At 40.2% G+C, this 15532-nt stretch overlaps 1 protein-coding gene across 1 annotated transcript in view; it reads right to left on the bottom strand.

Moving 5' to 3' along the window:
- The window catches only part of HMGCLL1 (3-hydroxymethyl-3-methylglutaryl-CoA lyase like 1), an 88083-nt gene extending 78024 nt beyond the window's left edge, over positions 1 to 10059 (bottom strand). Inside the window, exon 1 of the mRNA XM_040598854.1 lies at positions 9814 to 10059. Within this exon, the coding sequence (XP_040454788.1) occupies positions 9814 to 9930 (117 nt within the window). The 5' untranslated portion in view covers positions 9931 to 10059. The remainder of the gene's footprint in view (positions 1 to 9813) is intronic.
- Positions 10060 to 15532: the final 5473 nt, after the last annotated feature.

Raw genomic sequence — 15532 nt, 5'->3', positions numbered from 1 at the left:
CTAATTACACAGGCATCTAGTGCATTTGAGATTCATCTGACTTCCAGCTATCACGCCAGAGGGCATAGGTCTCCCATAAATCTTGTTCGGCATCTGCCAACCCTGTAAGCCATCTCAGCTACCTTAGGGCACCTCACATGCCACCAGACAACTGCACTTAGGCAACTGAATCAAGTCCTAAGTATCAAAAAATGGCACAGAGGCAAGAGAAAATTCTCAACTGCCAGTTGATTCCTCTCTGTGTAGCCAACAGCCAGCTGGTTTAGCAGCTTAACTTTCCGTTTTCTTCACAGCATTCAGGCAAAAGTAAGACACAGCAGGGCCAAGGAACTTGCCTATCCTTTCGCTTCATGTAGGCTGTTTTGCTTTATATGAAACCAACATATAGTTCAATTTCAATTATGTTTCCAGGCTTTTAAAAATTCAACTGTGATCAGCTGTGGATTCTGTTAAATCTTTTTCCTAATCCCAGTATTTCACATGATATACCTTCATCACTTACCTTGCTCCCCCATTTCTCACATACTAACACCTATATTTAATCTCATCTTAACTACTTGCATTAAAAGTAAACCCTAAAGCCACATATAGTTCCTTTCCAGATGCTGCTGTTGATTTATTTCCCTATGGGTTTCACCTAACATTCCACCAATGTCCTCTGGCGCTTCAGTCCACATATCTCATGCACTCAAAGCCTTTAAACATTTTTTTTCCAACAAACTCATAAACTAACACCTTTATTCCCATACAAAACAGCTAACATCTGCAGATAAAAAAACAGCCAAACAAAGAAGAAATGTCAACCCAGCACAGTTTTTTACCAATGCACATTTTAGCAGTTTTTGCATGTAATAAATCTGATTTTTTTGTCACAAGAGTTGTTGAGAACCACTGTCATAAGTGTAATTAATCCAAATAACAAATTAAATCAATTGGATTAAATTTCATTTATTTACACCAAACCATAAAATAAAATAAATCTCCATTTAACAAGAGTATTATCTAAAAATAATATCACCTACAGCATTCTGAAAGTACAATTTCCTTATCACCTGCAGCATCTTTTTCATCTTTTGCAACATTAGAATTTTGTCCCAAACTATGATCAAAATCTTCATCATCAATTATTATGTCTAAACTAGTAAAAGTCTGAAAAGTCATTAACTGATTACTTCCAACTCTAACACCTTAAGATTTAAAAGCAACCCTTAAAACTATCCCTGAAAGTTATTTCCCTGAAATGTAAATCATGCATTTATCAGTTTACTGATTCCTTTGGAGTGAGAGATTCATTAGAAGACCATATAGTCTGAAAAAAACAAGGCCTATATCTTATTTATAATTTCATTTAATAAACCCTTTATTATTCATTACAACTTATGTCACTATCAACATATTACAAAATAGAAAAAAAAAATTATCTTCACTGCACTACTTAAGTTTTAAAGTCTGCACACCATTTTTGCATTTCTGCCCCAAAAGGGCTATACAAGTGTACATCAATAGAGCAGTAATAAAATATATCCCTCTTGCTGAAAAGCAAAAATGCTGAATTAGCTTTACTGGTATTTAGCACAGTATGAAAGCTTGATTTTGATCACGGAACTACAAGTCTCATATTACATGCTTTTATCTCAGGAATTCGAGATCGGCCAATAAAGCAACTTCTCTCAGTTTCAATATCCAGATGAGTTTTTCTGTGTGACAGAAGATGGATGGATCAGATAGCCAGAGAGAACCTTTTCCTATAAATATATCCCGACAGCTTTTTATTCCCACTCTTAAAATTAATATTTTTCTTTTCCAGTTTTTTCTGAGGTTCAGTTAATTGATGAGCCTTACTGAGTGCACAGTACTTCATTACACTGTATGTCAAGGTCCACATAGGCATTATGATGTGTATTGGCACACATTGTAAAGTGGTACACATTCCCTGCAAGCTCACAATCTTTAATACACATTTTTCTTTCATACTTCATCTATCTTTTTAAATATACATTTGGGGGGAAAGAAGAATGCTAAAGAAAATATTTCACCTTTGTTAAATGAATGAGAGCTCTAAACAACAGACGAGAATTCAGCACAGCCTGAAGTACTAAACTACTTTTCTGAAGTTCCCCCACAGTTTCTTTAAACACAACTTCTTCCACATTTCACATATCAAAGGATCTCAATAACATTCAATTCCTAAAATTTCCAAGAATCATCACCTTCGTTAAAGGTCTTCAAATATTTATATTGTGAAAGAGCAGAGGGTGACAAGAAGTCTTTCCAACTTTATCTCTGGACTGTACATACATTGCACCAGTTTCTCATTGCAAGATATTCACATAGAAACTGAAATTCAAAAACACAGTTTCACAAACAAGTGAATCTTCCAACCCAGGTGCTGCAAGAATTGGAGCTAACAGTTTTGTCTGAAACACCAAAAAAAAGGTCCTATAATTAAAACTGCAAGAAAATAAGGGTAACTTCATTCTAGGTACCCAGCATTCCACCTTTAAGCCAAGTCTAAGTGAAAAAACCTAACTTGTGATCCAAGCCACTACAGATATGATTGTTACTAATGTTTATTAGACACCTCGTCAGACAGTTTAAAGATACGCAACTTAATTAATAAGGAGCAATAAATATTGTGCTGTATGAAAGCTTCCACATCTGACCAACTGGTAAGTCTTACAGTAGTCTAATAAGGCACTTGTGAGGTTTCCTTACCCAAACCAGAAGCTGAAAATCCACAAATTGTAAATAAAATCCTTACTAAAACCTGAGACAAAGATAATATTCCCATTTACTTCAGTAGGAATTAAATTTGGATCTAGTTGACCTTAGGCAATTCACTTATCTTCACTCTCAGCCAAGGCAATGAGAAACTGAATTAAGAAGAATGATCTCAAGATGTATGAATTTTAAAATGACAATTTGACACACGGGGTGTCTGAAATTAAATCTTTTTCCTTGAGTTGGCAAGAGAGGAAATGAACATCACTGTGCCCATATGTAGGCTTTGAAGGAGGTGGAGGTGGGACAAGTCAAAAAGGGGATCTAACCAAAAAACAGATGTTGGATCAGAGTAGAAATTTCCTGTGTGTTTTTTTAATTCCCAAATTTGCAGCACAAGATCTGTAAAATCCTTTACAACATTTCCAGCTGTATTCTAAAGTTCTAAACCCACATAATAATCCCAATATAGCATAAATCTGTATCAACTAAAAAGCTCCTGTTATCTTTCCATTATTTACAATCCAATAGCACAAAAGAACCAAAAATCAGTGACTCCACTGAAGTCAAACTTACACTTTATTATCAGCCTTCTAACTTCTAACATCCTGTTTGGCACCTTTAGCAAACCAACTACTTAGCCTTTTCAGACTTTCTTCAACATTTTATCCACCAAAGTTCTTGAGCTCTTACGCTGCAGCATAAATAATACCTGGCTGAAAAAAAACTGGCATGAGTCTACTGACTGGATCTTCTAAAGGGGAAACTCCTCTTGACTTCAAAGAAAATTCTGGAAAGAGCTCAGCATTGAACCCTCTCTACTCCAGCTGAACTCAGTGGGAGTGTGTTTTTATGTTTTATTTACTACCTTCAGTGTCAGCAAGTACCGAATGTTTTTTATCATCTCCAAAGTCATCAAAAAGAGGTACAGCACACTGATATTAATTTAATAGTTTATAATTTAATTCTAAATTACAGTTATAAAAATACTTTGTATTTATTAATTTACATACTTTTTCAATAAATTTGTGTGCTTTACATCTCATGAACATTAAGAAACTAAATGCTGCCTGGGAATCTGCAACAAAACAAAAAAAAGTCCCATTCTTATGATGTATTCGTCAATAAAAAGATCTGTCTACCGAGTTCTGTATTGACAAGGCCTCTACATGTAGAGGAATACGAAGGGGTGGAAATTTTGAAAGGTGACACAGAATCTAAATACCTCGGAAATTCAGGATAAATACATAATATGAGGTAAGAATGGTGGGTAAAGGTGAAAGGGAAAAAAAAAAAGAATAAAAGATCTTAGCCCTGTGCAATTAATATACTTTCTCTATACTGGTTTCATTAAGTATCTTTAAATAACATCATCCTTTTAAAAAGTCAAGAAACAAGAATCCTGCAATATAAAGTTCAGTACATCTAGCTTCTTTTTTCTCTATTAAAAATACACTTCATATGCAATTTTCAGCTGATAAAAAAAACCCTGAATGTATATTATGTTGTAATTCTTGCATATTGTATGTCATAATGAATCAATAGATTTGCAGCAAATTTTTATAGTACTTCTTAAACTAAATAAATTAAATTAAAAATGCAAATAGCCTAAATAGTTATTTAAGGAGAGACTCCAAATGTGAATTTGTTCCTAGAATATATAATTATGTGAAGATAAAAAGAACATGAAATACAGTATGTCTCAAATCAGTTGCTCTGAGGTACAGCTAAAAGATTCAAATAAAACAGACACACATTCTCCTCCCAGGTAGCATAATATCATATGCCTCATTTTTAACGCTGTAATTTGAATCAACAATCAACCATCAAATACAAGTGGTTAAGACAAATACACATAATTGTCATATGGACTGAGGTTTTCGTTGTTATTCTTGAGTTACTTTAAAAATAAAGTTGAGAGGTTTTGACCATATGTTTAAAACATGACAGTACATTGCAAATTCTAAACTAGCAAATTAAAACTGCAAAAATAAGACACTTGCATCCATCTCTTGATCCAAGAGTCCAAGAGTGTCATGCAGTGAGGAGATGAGGGAATCTTAAGAGTATGTGTTTTAGGTCTGGATATTTACGCATGTAGCATATAAATAATTGCAACCTAGGCACTGAAGCAGAAGTTAGATGTCTAAATTAGAAGACCCAAGCTTTTGTTCATTATGATACGTATTTAGCATGTAGAATTTGTGTTCCTTTTCAGTTATAAAACAGATAGTAATGTACACTGTGCTTTCCAGTGATAGTACACTGAACAACTGTAAGTAATTCTGAGTATTGCATCCCATATGACAGCCTAAATTTATGACAGAAATCCTACAAGGTAACATAGGACACATTAGCATTATTTAGGTAGAGCCACACCTCCTACAGTCACAGCCACATACAGCAGAGCAAGAGACTAGAGTTTTACTTTTGACTTATTTTTGCTTTGCTTGTGGTAGATGCAGACAGCCCTCACCAAACCATATAACTCCTAACATACTCCACGTCTTAGTATGCCTAGCTAGTGGTACATTAAAACACAAGAGAATGATGCTTATTACTTAGCCGTGTTTAGCCACTACCCTGTTGTAGAGTAGAGTAGGATGCACTGATTTAAAGTGGCAGAAGATGAATATTCACACCGAAGCTGACACTCTGACCTTAAATAATTCTATTTTTTCCAAAGTATTGTAAGTCATGCAATGTAATTAAAAACTGGATTTTAATTGTCTCTATTTTACATCATTTAAAAATCTAGTCCTCTGTAACTTATTACATAAACTTTTAACATCTTTTAAAAATCCAACCATTTTCACTACTATGGAAACCACAGCACATAAGCCTTTTTCTAAACCTAAATCATATAGGTTATTACCCCTCATTGTTTTGATTAGAAAGCTATTAAATAATGTCACCACTTGATACTTAGCCTTTAAATTTCTACTGTGTATTTAATATACAGACACGTTGTAAGCGTTCATTTGTGTATGGCAACATGTTTCTTTATTTTAAGCAGCTCTTTCCTCTTCTACCCTGCCTGCCTGCCCATCCTCCAGGTCTTAACACTAGATATCAAACAAACCAGTCATTTCACATTTCTTCTCCATTTTCCTCACCATTCCAGTGGTGTAAAGACCTAACTTGTCCCAGCTGGAATTCAATTTCTTGAACAGGACTAACCAAAACCGAAAAAGCCTCAAATACAGTCTTTTGCAATGGCACTAACACTTCCCTGTTTGACTGGAAATACTTGATCTGATGTATCCGAGGACTTAATTTGATTTTTTTAACAGCTGTACTGTATTGGCAGCTCATAGTCCTCCTATGATTCGTGAGTATTCCAAGGTTCTTCTCTTCTTCAATCACTTGTAACTGATAATGTCAGTTTCTAGTCTGGCTTATTAGTCTCAAAGTACCTAATCATTCTGTATCCTTGAATTTCATCCCAGTCTTTTACACCACTTCTTTAACCATCCAGTTCTTCCCTGCTGTGTCCCTTAGCATATTCCTAATGCATTAAAATTCCATTTTAAGCTACATGAAAACATAATAATAAGTCTGTAGGATGAGACCAATGTCAGCTGCTCTCAGACCACCTCTCCTTCCAGCCAGAAGGCTCCTGCTAAGCTCGAGGACAACCATCAGCAGCAGATGAACAGCCAGCCCTCCTCCCTGCTGCTCAGCCTGATCTTTTTATAAAACAGAACACAAAATACATGACAAATTCCAGTCAAGTGTTGTGAGTCACCATCAGTAGCAATCTCCTGATTACCTGCAGAAATCTCCCTAATACTGCAACATCTGCTGCCACCTCCATTCTAGGTAGATCCTAGCACATTTTACAGTTCTGATCTAAATCCATGCCTTTAACAAATTCTTATGTAGCTCCTATTTAGTAAAATTATTCAGACCTTTAATATTAAATTAATTAGCCCTATTAATAAAAACAGCATACACTGGGGTAATGCCAAGAGAATGAAGCAGAACTAGGATCTCCTTGTACGGAACATAAAACAGTATTTCTGAAGCAAACAAGATTAAGAAATTAAGAGAACAGAATAAAATGAAGATACGGCAAAAGGAATGTGGTGTCCCATTGATGAGTCAGGTGTTTGATAACTTTTGTACAATATACAGACTAGTATAAATAAGAGTGAAATTGATATTAGTGAATTCTACTAACAGATATTAGAAAATTCTATTTACCATCTAGCCATTAGCCCAATTACCTTTTGCTTTTCACCTCTCCTTTTCCATAACTTTCCTCCTCAAGCAGTCCTATGTTTTGAAATCAGTTGTAAAAATACAAAATTTTTGGCTAAATTAAACAGGAAAATTAAGGGAAAACAAAGACCAAGCCATCTCACTATGAACTCTAGGACCTTTTATTTTGCCTCCAATACAGCTCCAAGTGGTTAAACCTGGACTTTTACAAATTAGACCGCACAGTATATAACCACATTTTTATATATTTGGGATTTTTTTAGACAAAACTGAATTATTTTAGTTTTACAAGAGCCCTGGTAGCAACACTCTAACACCACCTACATTTTACTTTGTATTTAAAGAAAAATCCTGAAAAACTCCTGAAAAGATTTCAGCACAAAAATCAACTCCTTATTTTCATCAGCCATGAAAGCACTCTATTATTTCCGGGAAACTGTTTTTTGCACTTTAAGCCCCTTCCCCTATTATATTTCTCAGTGTACCCACATAAATGTGATTACAGTGGTGTCTCCATAACTGCCTTGCACGTATTGGTCAAAACAACAAAACAATAAAAAAAATTAAAAAAACAAAACCAAAACACTTTTTACAACCATCACTTGAGCTAGCATGGTTTCTAGATCACATAAAGAGGAACATGTCTTTTCTTGAATGGGATTGGTACAGTATGCACTCAAGCACAAGGAAACCCTTTATAGGTTGTTTAAGCATTCAGGTGAGAAAAATGTTAACAGATTAATGTAAAGAAAATTATTAAAATAATCGAATAAAAACCACAGCGAGGTACTGCAGAAGCAAATGTTAAAACTTTAACAGTGACCAACTCCGGACTTAATTAGTGTCAATGGTTGCAAGTAGACTGTGCAGCTTACAATCGCATCAAAGTGCATAGGGAGGATAAGCAGTAAATGATCATGTTTGATGTTTACTGAAGAACTTATATCCTTCGAGGAAGAAAAATGGTGATGAAAATGAAATAAGAGCACTGCAAAAATGAAGCAAAATTTACAGGCATCCATTACAATAAAGAAACCTTCTTCTTGTTTTTTATAGATATGTGATTTTCTAGGAAGATATTATTGCTTGTCTTTGACTTAAAAACCTCTTTGTTGCAAAAGCCCTTGAACCTTTCAGATGCTTTTTCTGACAGGGGGGCAGTAACTGACACAATCAAGTGGCATATCATGCCATTTTGATGGAACTTCTAAAAAACATTCACATCTTCTGAAAGAAAATGATGCACCAAAATATAGCAAGGGCACTTGAAGAGCTACAGTGCTCTGCTTCATGTCTAATACACAAAAGTCCTTTCATTTTATTTCATTTTACAGTAAGGAAACATTTTTCCACTTTTACAGAAACAACTGAAGGAATTACATTTGATTTTTTCATCAAAATTCAATGCTGCATAGATACTGTTCTCAGGGAACTGTGATAGCTGGAAGCTGTATGGAGCTTACCTATACAAAGCTCTATGCTCACAACAGCATTGCTTCAGGTATTCTGTATATATAGTTTTTGAGATACCAAACTCAGATCATCTGAAGCAAAACTACAACACTGCCAGCTTTCATGGCACTGAGAACACTGTATTTTTCGTGATTGCCCCACCTCTGAAGTTACATTCCTACCCAATAATTAAATTTCACTTCTAGATGGTGAAGAAAAATGGAAGATGTACGCCCGGTACATCTGAAAGGTGTAGAAAACAGAAGATGCAATCAACAACAAGTGCATTCAAAAATATTAAGAACCCATGATTTTTAAACCCATTTTGTTCTAGGCTTGGCTTGTGTTTTTTAACGTTTGAAGCACTGATTGATTACTGGAGTTAGACTTGGAATGAATGACAGTTCAGACACATTAAACCCAAAAAATAAGTGCATGTAAAGACAATGTCATTCTCAGAATCATTTCTTCTTTGAGAACTTCATATTGAAATCTTCCTCCAATGTCCTTCCAGCTTGACGCAGCCTCTCCCTTAAAGCCACTGGCAGCTTTCCCTTCCCTTCCTTCCAAAGCCATCATTAGGGCAGTCGTGGCTTAGTGTCTTCATTTGGCCACCTGCCCACACACCTCCTCACCTAACCTCCTCTCCTGCTCCCCACCATCTCCAGCCACTCTCCACACCTCCTCACAACTGGTGGACAGGAGGGTGAGCACCTGCCCTCACTCATCCCTCCACAGCACTCTGACGGGTACTCAGAGCACCCCAGGCCAAAGGGAGGGTCCTGCTGCTCCCGAGGAGCCGAGGAGCCGTGGGCTCTGGCTCTGTGTCCCGGCCACCGTGGCTCTCCACCTGAGGGCAGGTGGACCCACCATGCTCCTTTGAAGATTACAAACTCCGGGAAGCAAGGGCAATGCTGTTGCCTCGCCAAAGTGTGTGTCACCTGACAATTCCTTTCTCACTTTTCACACAGTGGATTATAACAGGTGGGGGCAAACACGGGTGAGAGGATTTCTTCTAACAGCGCCTCATCCCTGGCCGCAGCGCTAGCAGGGAAGGCCGCCTGTGTGTGCACTGCAGGGTGGGTCACTGCCAGCCGTGTTCGGCCACAGCGCCCAGGCCAGGCCCAGCGGCCTGCGGGGATGACAGCGGCTCCCGCTTCTCCGTGGACGCCCTCACACCCAGCGGCGGCCGGCGGGAGGCCGGCGAGGCGGCCCGGGAGCGGGGCGAGGGCCGGGCACAGGCAGCGGGCAGGGGGCAGCAGGGACGCAGGGTACGTGCATGAGGGGCGAGACGGCAGCGGCGGGGGGGGGGGGGGGGGGGGGGGCGGCCCCCAGCCGGCCCCGGCCTCCCCCTGGCGGCGGCCGCGCCTCGCAGGGCCGGCGTCATCCCATCCCCTCATCCCCGCCCGACGATACCTGCCCGGGGTGCGGAGCCGCAGGCGGCGGCGCGCCCGGCTCCCCGATCCACAGCTGCTCCTTGAGGAGGTGCTGGTAGCTGAGGCAGTGCTTCAGCGCCGACGGCACCGTGCCCATGGCGGGGCGCTCGCCCGGCAGCCAGCCGCAAGGTCGGCGCAGCCTCCCGGCCCGCGGGGACCCCGACCGCCGCGCGCCCGCCGCAGCCACTGGCTGCGGCCCAGCCCCAGCGGCGCCTGTGATTGGCGGAGCGCGCCGGCAGCCCCGCCGCGCCCCCTCCCGCGCCGCCTCGGCCCGCCGGCCGCTCAGCCGCCGCCGCGGGCCCCAGCGCTGGGGAGCCGAGGTGGGCCTCGGCCCTAGCGATGGTGGCCGAGGCGGCGGCGGGACCCCGCAGCGGCGGGCCGAGGCGGTGCCCAGCGGTGGCGGGCGGCCTGCCCGGGGCTGGCTACGGGGCTGCCGCCCCGGCTGCCCTCACCTCCTCGCCTCCCCAGGCGCAGAGGGCGCCGGGCAAAGGATCCCCGGCGGTGGCCGCCCGCCTTTGGTTCGGGCGCCACCGCACCCTGCCACGGCGTGGCGGCGGTGGGGGACATGCCCCTGAGGGGATCTGGGGGCCGTGCTGCCCTGAGCTCGGCGGGTGGGTCGGGTGGGAGCGTGGAGACAGCCAGACGTGCGGCCGCGGCCTCCCTGACAGGCCGCACACCCGGGGGAAGCGCAGCCCAGCCCGGGCTTGCGGTGCGTTTGGCAGGAGGCTTGAGGGGAAGGAGAGTAGCGAGGAGAAGGGACGGGGCTGCTTCAAGACCAAGCCCGCTTGCCCTGTTTGGGGTCCTGGGACTGGGCAAAGGATGTGGAATAAAACCTGCCCTGCTCACTCAGCCGTTCAGGTCTCTGACAAGAGGCTTTATGCGCACGCTTGCATTTGTGCTTTTTGTTGGGGTAGCAGAAACTTAGGACACAGCAAATGGAATACTCAGGTTTTAACAGCTCTCTCAGAAGCAGCAGGTTATATTTTGTCATCTCCTTCAGCATTCGGTGTGTCAGCCAAATTTCCAAACGACTCTCGAGCGAAACACTGTATGCTTTGGAAATTGTTTCTGGATCATTCCTTTTCTGGGGTATTGGGGATTTTTTGTTAAATTCACTAACCTTTCCCTTGGTCATTTTCTGCAAAAGATTATCAGGTTTACAGCCAAGTCACTCAGTTGTTTGCGGATAGACGTGATGCTCTTAAAGCATTGTCTTTTGCTGTCTTGCATTTCAAGCTTGCTGTTCTGTGCATCCAAAACCTTCCCGCTTTCTGAGTGCCGTTGTAAACCAAAACTAGATGCTGATGGATTGGCTGGGAAGTTTTTGTTTTTCAAGGACAATGACAGCTATTCAGAAATAAAATATTTAAAATAATGTATTGTAAAATATCACTGGTGGGCATCTCTGCAATTTCAGATCTGGCAACAGAAAAGGTGCCAGGAGGTTTCTCTACTGACTGTGACAGGAGGCAGTTAGCATCTCTTCTGCCTTCTTCCAGTGAAATAATTTGTGAATTCAAAATTCTTATATTTTCACAGTTCAAAATTCCACTAAGTTTCCAATAAATGCTGACGCTGGGTACTTGCTTTGGTCTTGTTACCTGTAAAGCTAGGGATAAAATGTACAAAGGCTGGCAAAAAAATCAAGCCTTCCTCTTTCATCTCCCAGTGAGAGACAGTTTATGATGTGGTACATGTGAAGAGAAAATCCTTTTACTGAGGTAAATAATCTAATTTTTCTCTTTTCTATACATTTCATAGTGGGTTGGAAATAGGGTGAAAAATGCAATTGCAAGGAAATTAGCATATGTCTGTGTATGTGTGTATACCTCTCCTACCTACCTGACCTGTTCTTGTTACTCCAGTACTGAAGTCAAATTCACATTGCCTTAATCGTCTTTCTTACAAATACCTCTGAAATTAGCTTCATTATAAGCCTCTGCAGGTAGCTTAACCATCAGACTGCCATCTTCTCCACTTTAAATCCCTTTGTTGGATCTTCGTCTGTCACTGTTATTATAAACATGACCGTGAAGTGTGCTGCCAGAATTGAATGCCATTTTTGTAGAACTTAACGTTTCAGTGCTCTCTTCCAGCCTAAGTGCACAGTGAACATTTCCTGATGCAAACCTCCTTTAAGACTCAGAGTGCCAGTGTTGTTGGGCAGAGAAAGAAAATACACCAATGATACGTGGTTAAGTAATCCCAAATAAACCAGGTTCTCATGCAACTATCTCTCATTTTTTTCTGTTGTACCTCTCATTCTCCCTGAAATCAGAACATGTTTTTCACTCTTCCCAATTTAGCACTGAATTTTTCAATAGTGCTTCTAATTCCATGTAGCCAGTTGTTTCAAAATCAAGACACGTATAAATAAAACACATTTATCTGAAACTCCCATGTTTCTTGAGAGAAGCACGTGATAATTTGTCTGTCAAAAAGGCACTGTGTGTTAAAAGTTTTAGAGCTAAAGCAAATTGTTATTCCTAAACAAGAGTCTCGTGGGACAGCACAGTCTGAAAGTAGCTCCAAGACGAGTGCGTCTTAGGCATAATCATGCTGATACTGTTCTTTGCTTGCAGCGGCGACAAAACTTACTCCACCCCACTTTGGGAGTTAACATGAAGGCAGATACGGTACAATGTGCTCTTTAACCTTGTCTACTTTCAGTGGTAGCACCAGTATATTTACTGATAGAAGTGTTAGCAAAATCATGTAAAGAATAATGGAGACTTCTGGCAGATCTTTCTGTAACAACACATGGGCCTCTCATGGTCTGGATCTTTATATGCCCTGTGCTGTTCCTTATTTTGATTTTGCATATTTTTTTGTTCAACAATGGCATTTTGGAACAACTTCAGTTTACTAGAACACATGGAAGGACTCAGATGTGTTTAGTGCTACATCAGGATAGTGAATAGAAATTGCACATGACTGGCTTTTGGCTTTCCATCTGTCTCTTAAAACTATTTATCATTCTGATACTTCTCTGAATTTATCATTGTCATTGGCTCACCCTGTATTCTGGTCAAAGGTTTTAAAACGTTTGTTAAAAGGAATGCTATTCACTAGAATAAATAATCTCTCATAAATGTCATGCCACCAAGCCAACCAGATGGGAAGAACAGGCAAATTTGTGTAATATGTACAGAAACTTCAAATATTACCATGAGAGATGTTTCCGTACTCATTATTGTTCCCATGCAATTACACAGGTAGTTGGCAGTCAGATCATTAAGAGTGGAAACATCAAGCTGTTGGATTTCCTGCAGCGTGACACAAAAACTTGGCCAAGAAAGGCATGGTAAAAATAGGTTAATCATTTACAAGCATCTAAAAGAAAATAAGAAAGTTGTTTAAAGAGTGATTTGATGACAGCAAGAAGGACAGAATCAGAAGCAAGGGAGCTATTCATACTGCTGATAATCGTAAGTGCCAAACTGGCAAGCAGCCAAGGTGCCTACTAGGCAGGGATCAAAGACACATATGGTGAGTCTCAAACAACAAATAAGCCATAGAATTCTGGCAAGCATTGCAGGAATAATATGCTCCAGCCCTGACAAAGAGGATGAGGGCTAAAGAAAAAACAATGGGGCTACCAATAGTGGATCATACCTCAGGGAAAGCAAAGCTTTCATCATTTCAGTTTTATTGGAGAAAAATGCAGATAACTTCTCACATATGGTAGGTCTGGTTGATCTAAATTGATGGGAAGTGTAACACAATGTTTAAAAGGATTCTTTACAGTTGTGGCAGTAAATCAGTGTTCCATTAGCAGCGGCATCATTCAGAGACGGCATTCTTCAGAGAGTTAGTAATAGATTTACTTTGCCAAAGTAAGACTACACCCCAGGTGATAGACACCTGGCATTTGAAACAGACACAATCAAGAAGAAACTCCAAGTTATGTCTTGCCAGATGTTGGTCCTATTCTTTTCTATTCTTTCACTAATTCAGTCAGATGGCAGGTTTTTTGCCAACTATATCACGAAGTAAAACACACAAACAAAAAATTGAAGCATTTTAGTTTTATTCTCATACTTTTTGACAGCATTAAATAGAAAAAGAAGGACATTCTGTGAGCTTAGACCTGGTTTCATAATTGCAAGTTACACACCTAAAGGCAAGGGATGTATCATAAGCTATTTTCGTTTATATTTATAATGGGCACTGCCTTTTACATTGATAAGAATGGTACTCTGCAGCCCTTTGGGTGATCTCCAAAGTACCAGCACTACTACATAGGTACATAAAATTGTGATGAGGCATATCAAAGACAACAGAGAATTGTAGCAGAAAGTGCTTATTTATGGATAACATTTTCCTTTTGAGATATTTCCATAACTGACAGAAATGCTGATGAACCAAATGTGTCCCTTGTCTGACTCCATCATTTAGACTGTAACTTCTTTGTCTCAGTGACCTGACCTACCACTCAACATTATCAGGAGAAACTATGAGCCAATTCCTGAATGGATTTTCAAGGTGCTATTATAATATTTAAGAAAATATTTCCTGTCAGGGCAAGTATTTTGCCTACTGTTGCACAGACTATGTTTCCATCTCTGTTTTCCACATAAGTGCAGTTAGTATCTCCCTCTCCTCTTTTCTGCCAATAAATACTGATGTGATTTCTTACATGGATTATAAGGTACAATATGCAGTAACCTCTGATTTCCTTCCTTCCTTTATCCTATTGAGAGCCAACAAAATATTATTGATTGTCAGTGGGACCAGTTTTCTTGCTCTTCCAAGAAATGACTCCTTTACATCATGGAGAGACACTGTAAATGATCCTTAGGAAATATTTACTGAATAAGGAGATCCTGGGACAACTTTTATGCTACATCCAAGTCTTCTCAAGAGCATTTATCAGTATTTAGCCAAAACAGCACAAAACATCCACCTGGCAAGTGTACCTGCACCGCATTCTGGGGAAAGTCCTCTCCAAATAGGAAAAAAAGGTTAAAGACCTGCACCTTTTCTGTGTTCTTTTAGGGAGCAAATTTGTTTTATTTTATACATGTTTTTTTAATATCAAATTAACCATATTCCATTGTATGTATTTGTCTGCCTGCTTACTATAGAGTGCCTAAGGTAACTACTCAGATGTAGATAGCTGCATTAGCTACATTTACTAGAATGAGTCCCACGCCAGCTAACATTATTAAGCCCATTACGTTATCACTGCATTTGTCTCTGTACCTGATTTCTACCTGTGCAGACAAGGAAAGTCTTATACCAGTATATTTAGCAAACTTCTTGCTGGCTTCAGAGAAAAAAACACCAAGGAAGCTAAAAGTGGACTGAAAGGGAAGGTGCAAATGAAATGCAGTCTACAAATACGAGTATATAATCTCACTGTATACTGCATAACATTTTTATCTGTTAAAGGTTACGTGGTTGTCCTGGTTTTGGTTGGGATTGAGTTAATTTTCTTTTCAGTAGCTGGTACAGTGCTGTGTTTTGGGTTTAGTGTGAGAACAATGGTGATAACACATTGATGTTGATAACACACTGATGCTTTTAGTTGTTGCTAAGCAATGTTTATACTGATTCAAGGACCTTTCAGTTTCTTAGGCCCTGACAGTGAGTGGGTGGAGGGGCACAAGAAATTGGGAGGGGACACAGCCAGGACAGCTGATCTGAACTAGCCAAAGGGCTATTCCATATCAGAAATGTCATGCTCAGTATAAAAA

The sequence above is a fragment of the Falco naumanni genome, chromosome 6 (genome assembly GCF_017639655.2).
Source record: "Falco naumanni isolate bFalNau1 chromosome 6, bFalNau1.pat, whole genome shotgun sequence".
In the NCBI taxonomy this organism is placed as follows: Eukaryota; Metazoa; Chordata; class Aves; order Falconiformes; family Falconidae; genus Falco; species Falco naumanni.
Note: the sequence above shows the minus strand (reverse complement) of the source record. Positions and strands in the feature narration are given on the sequence as shown.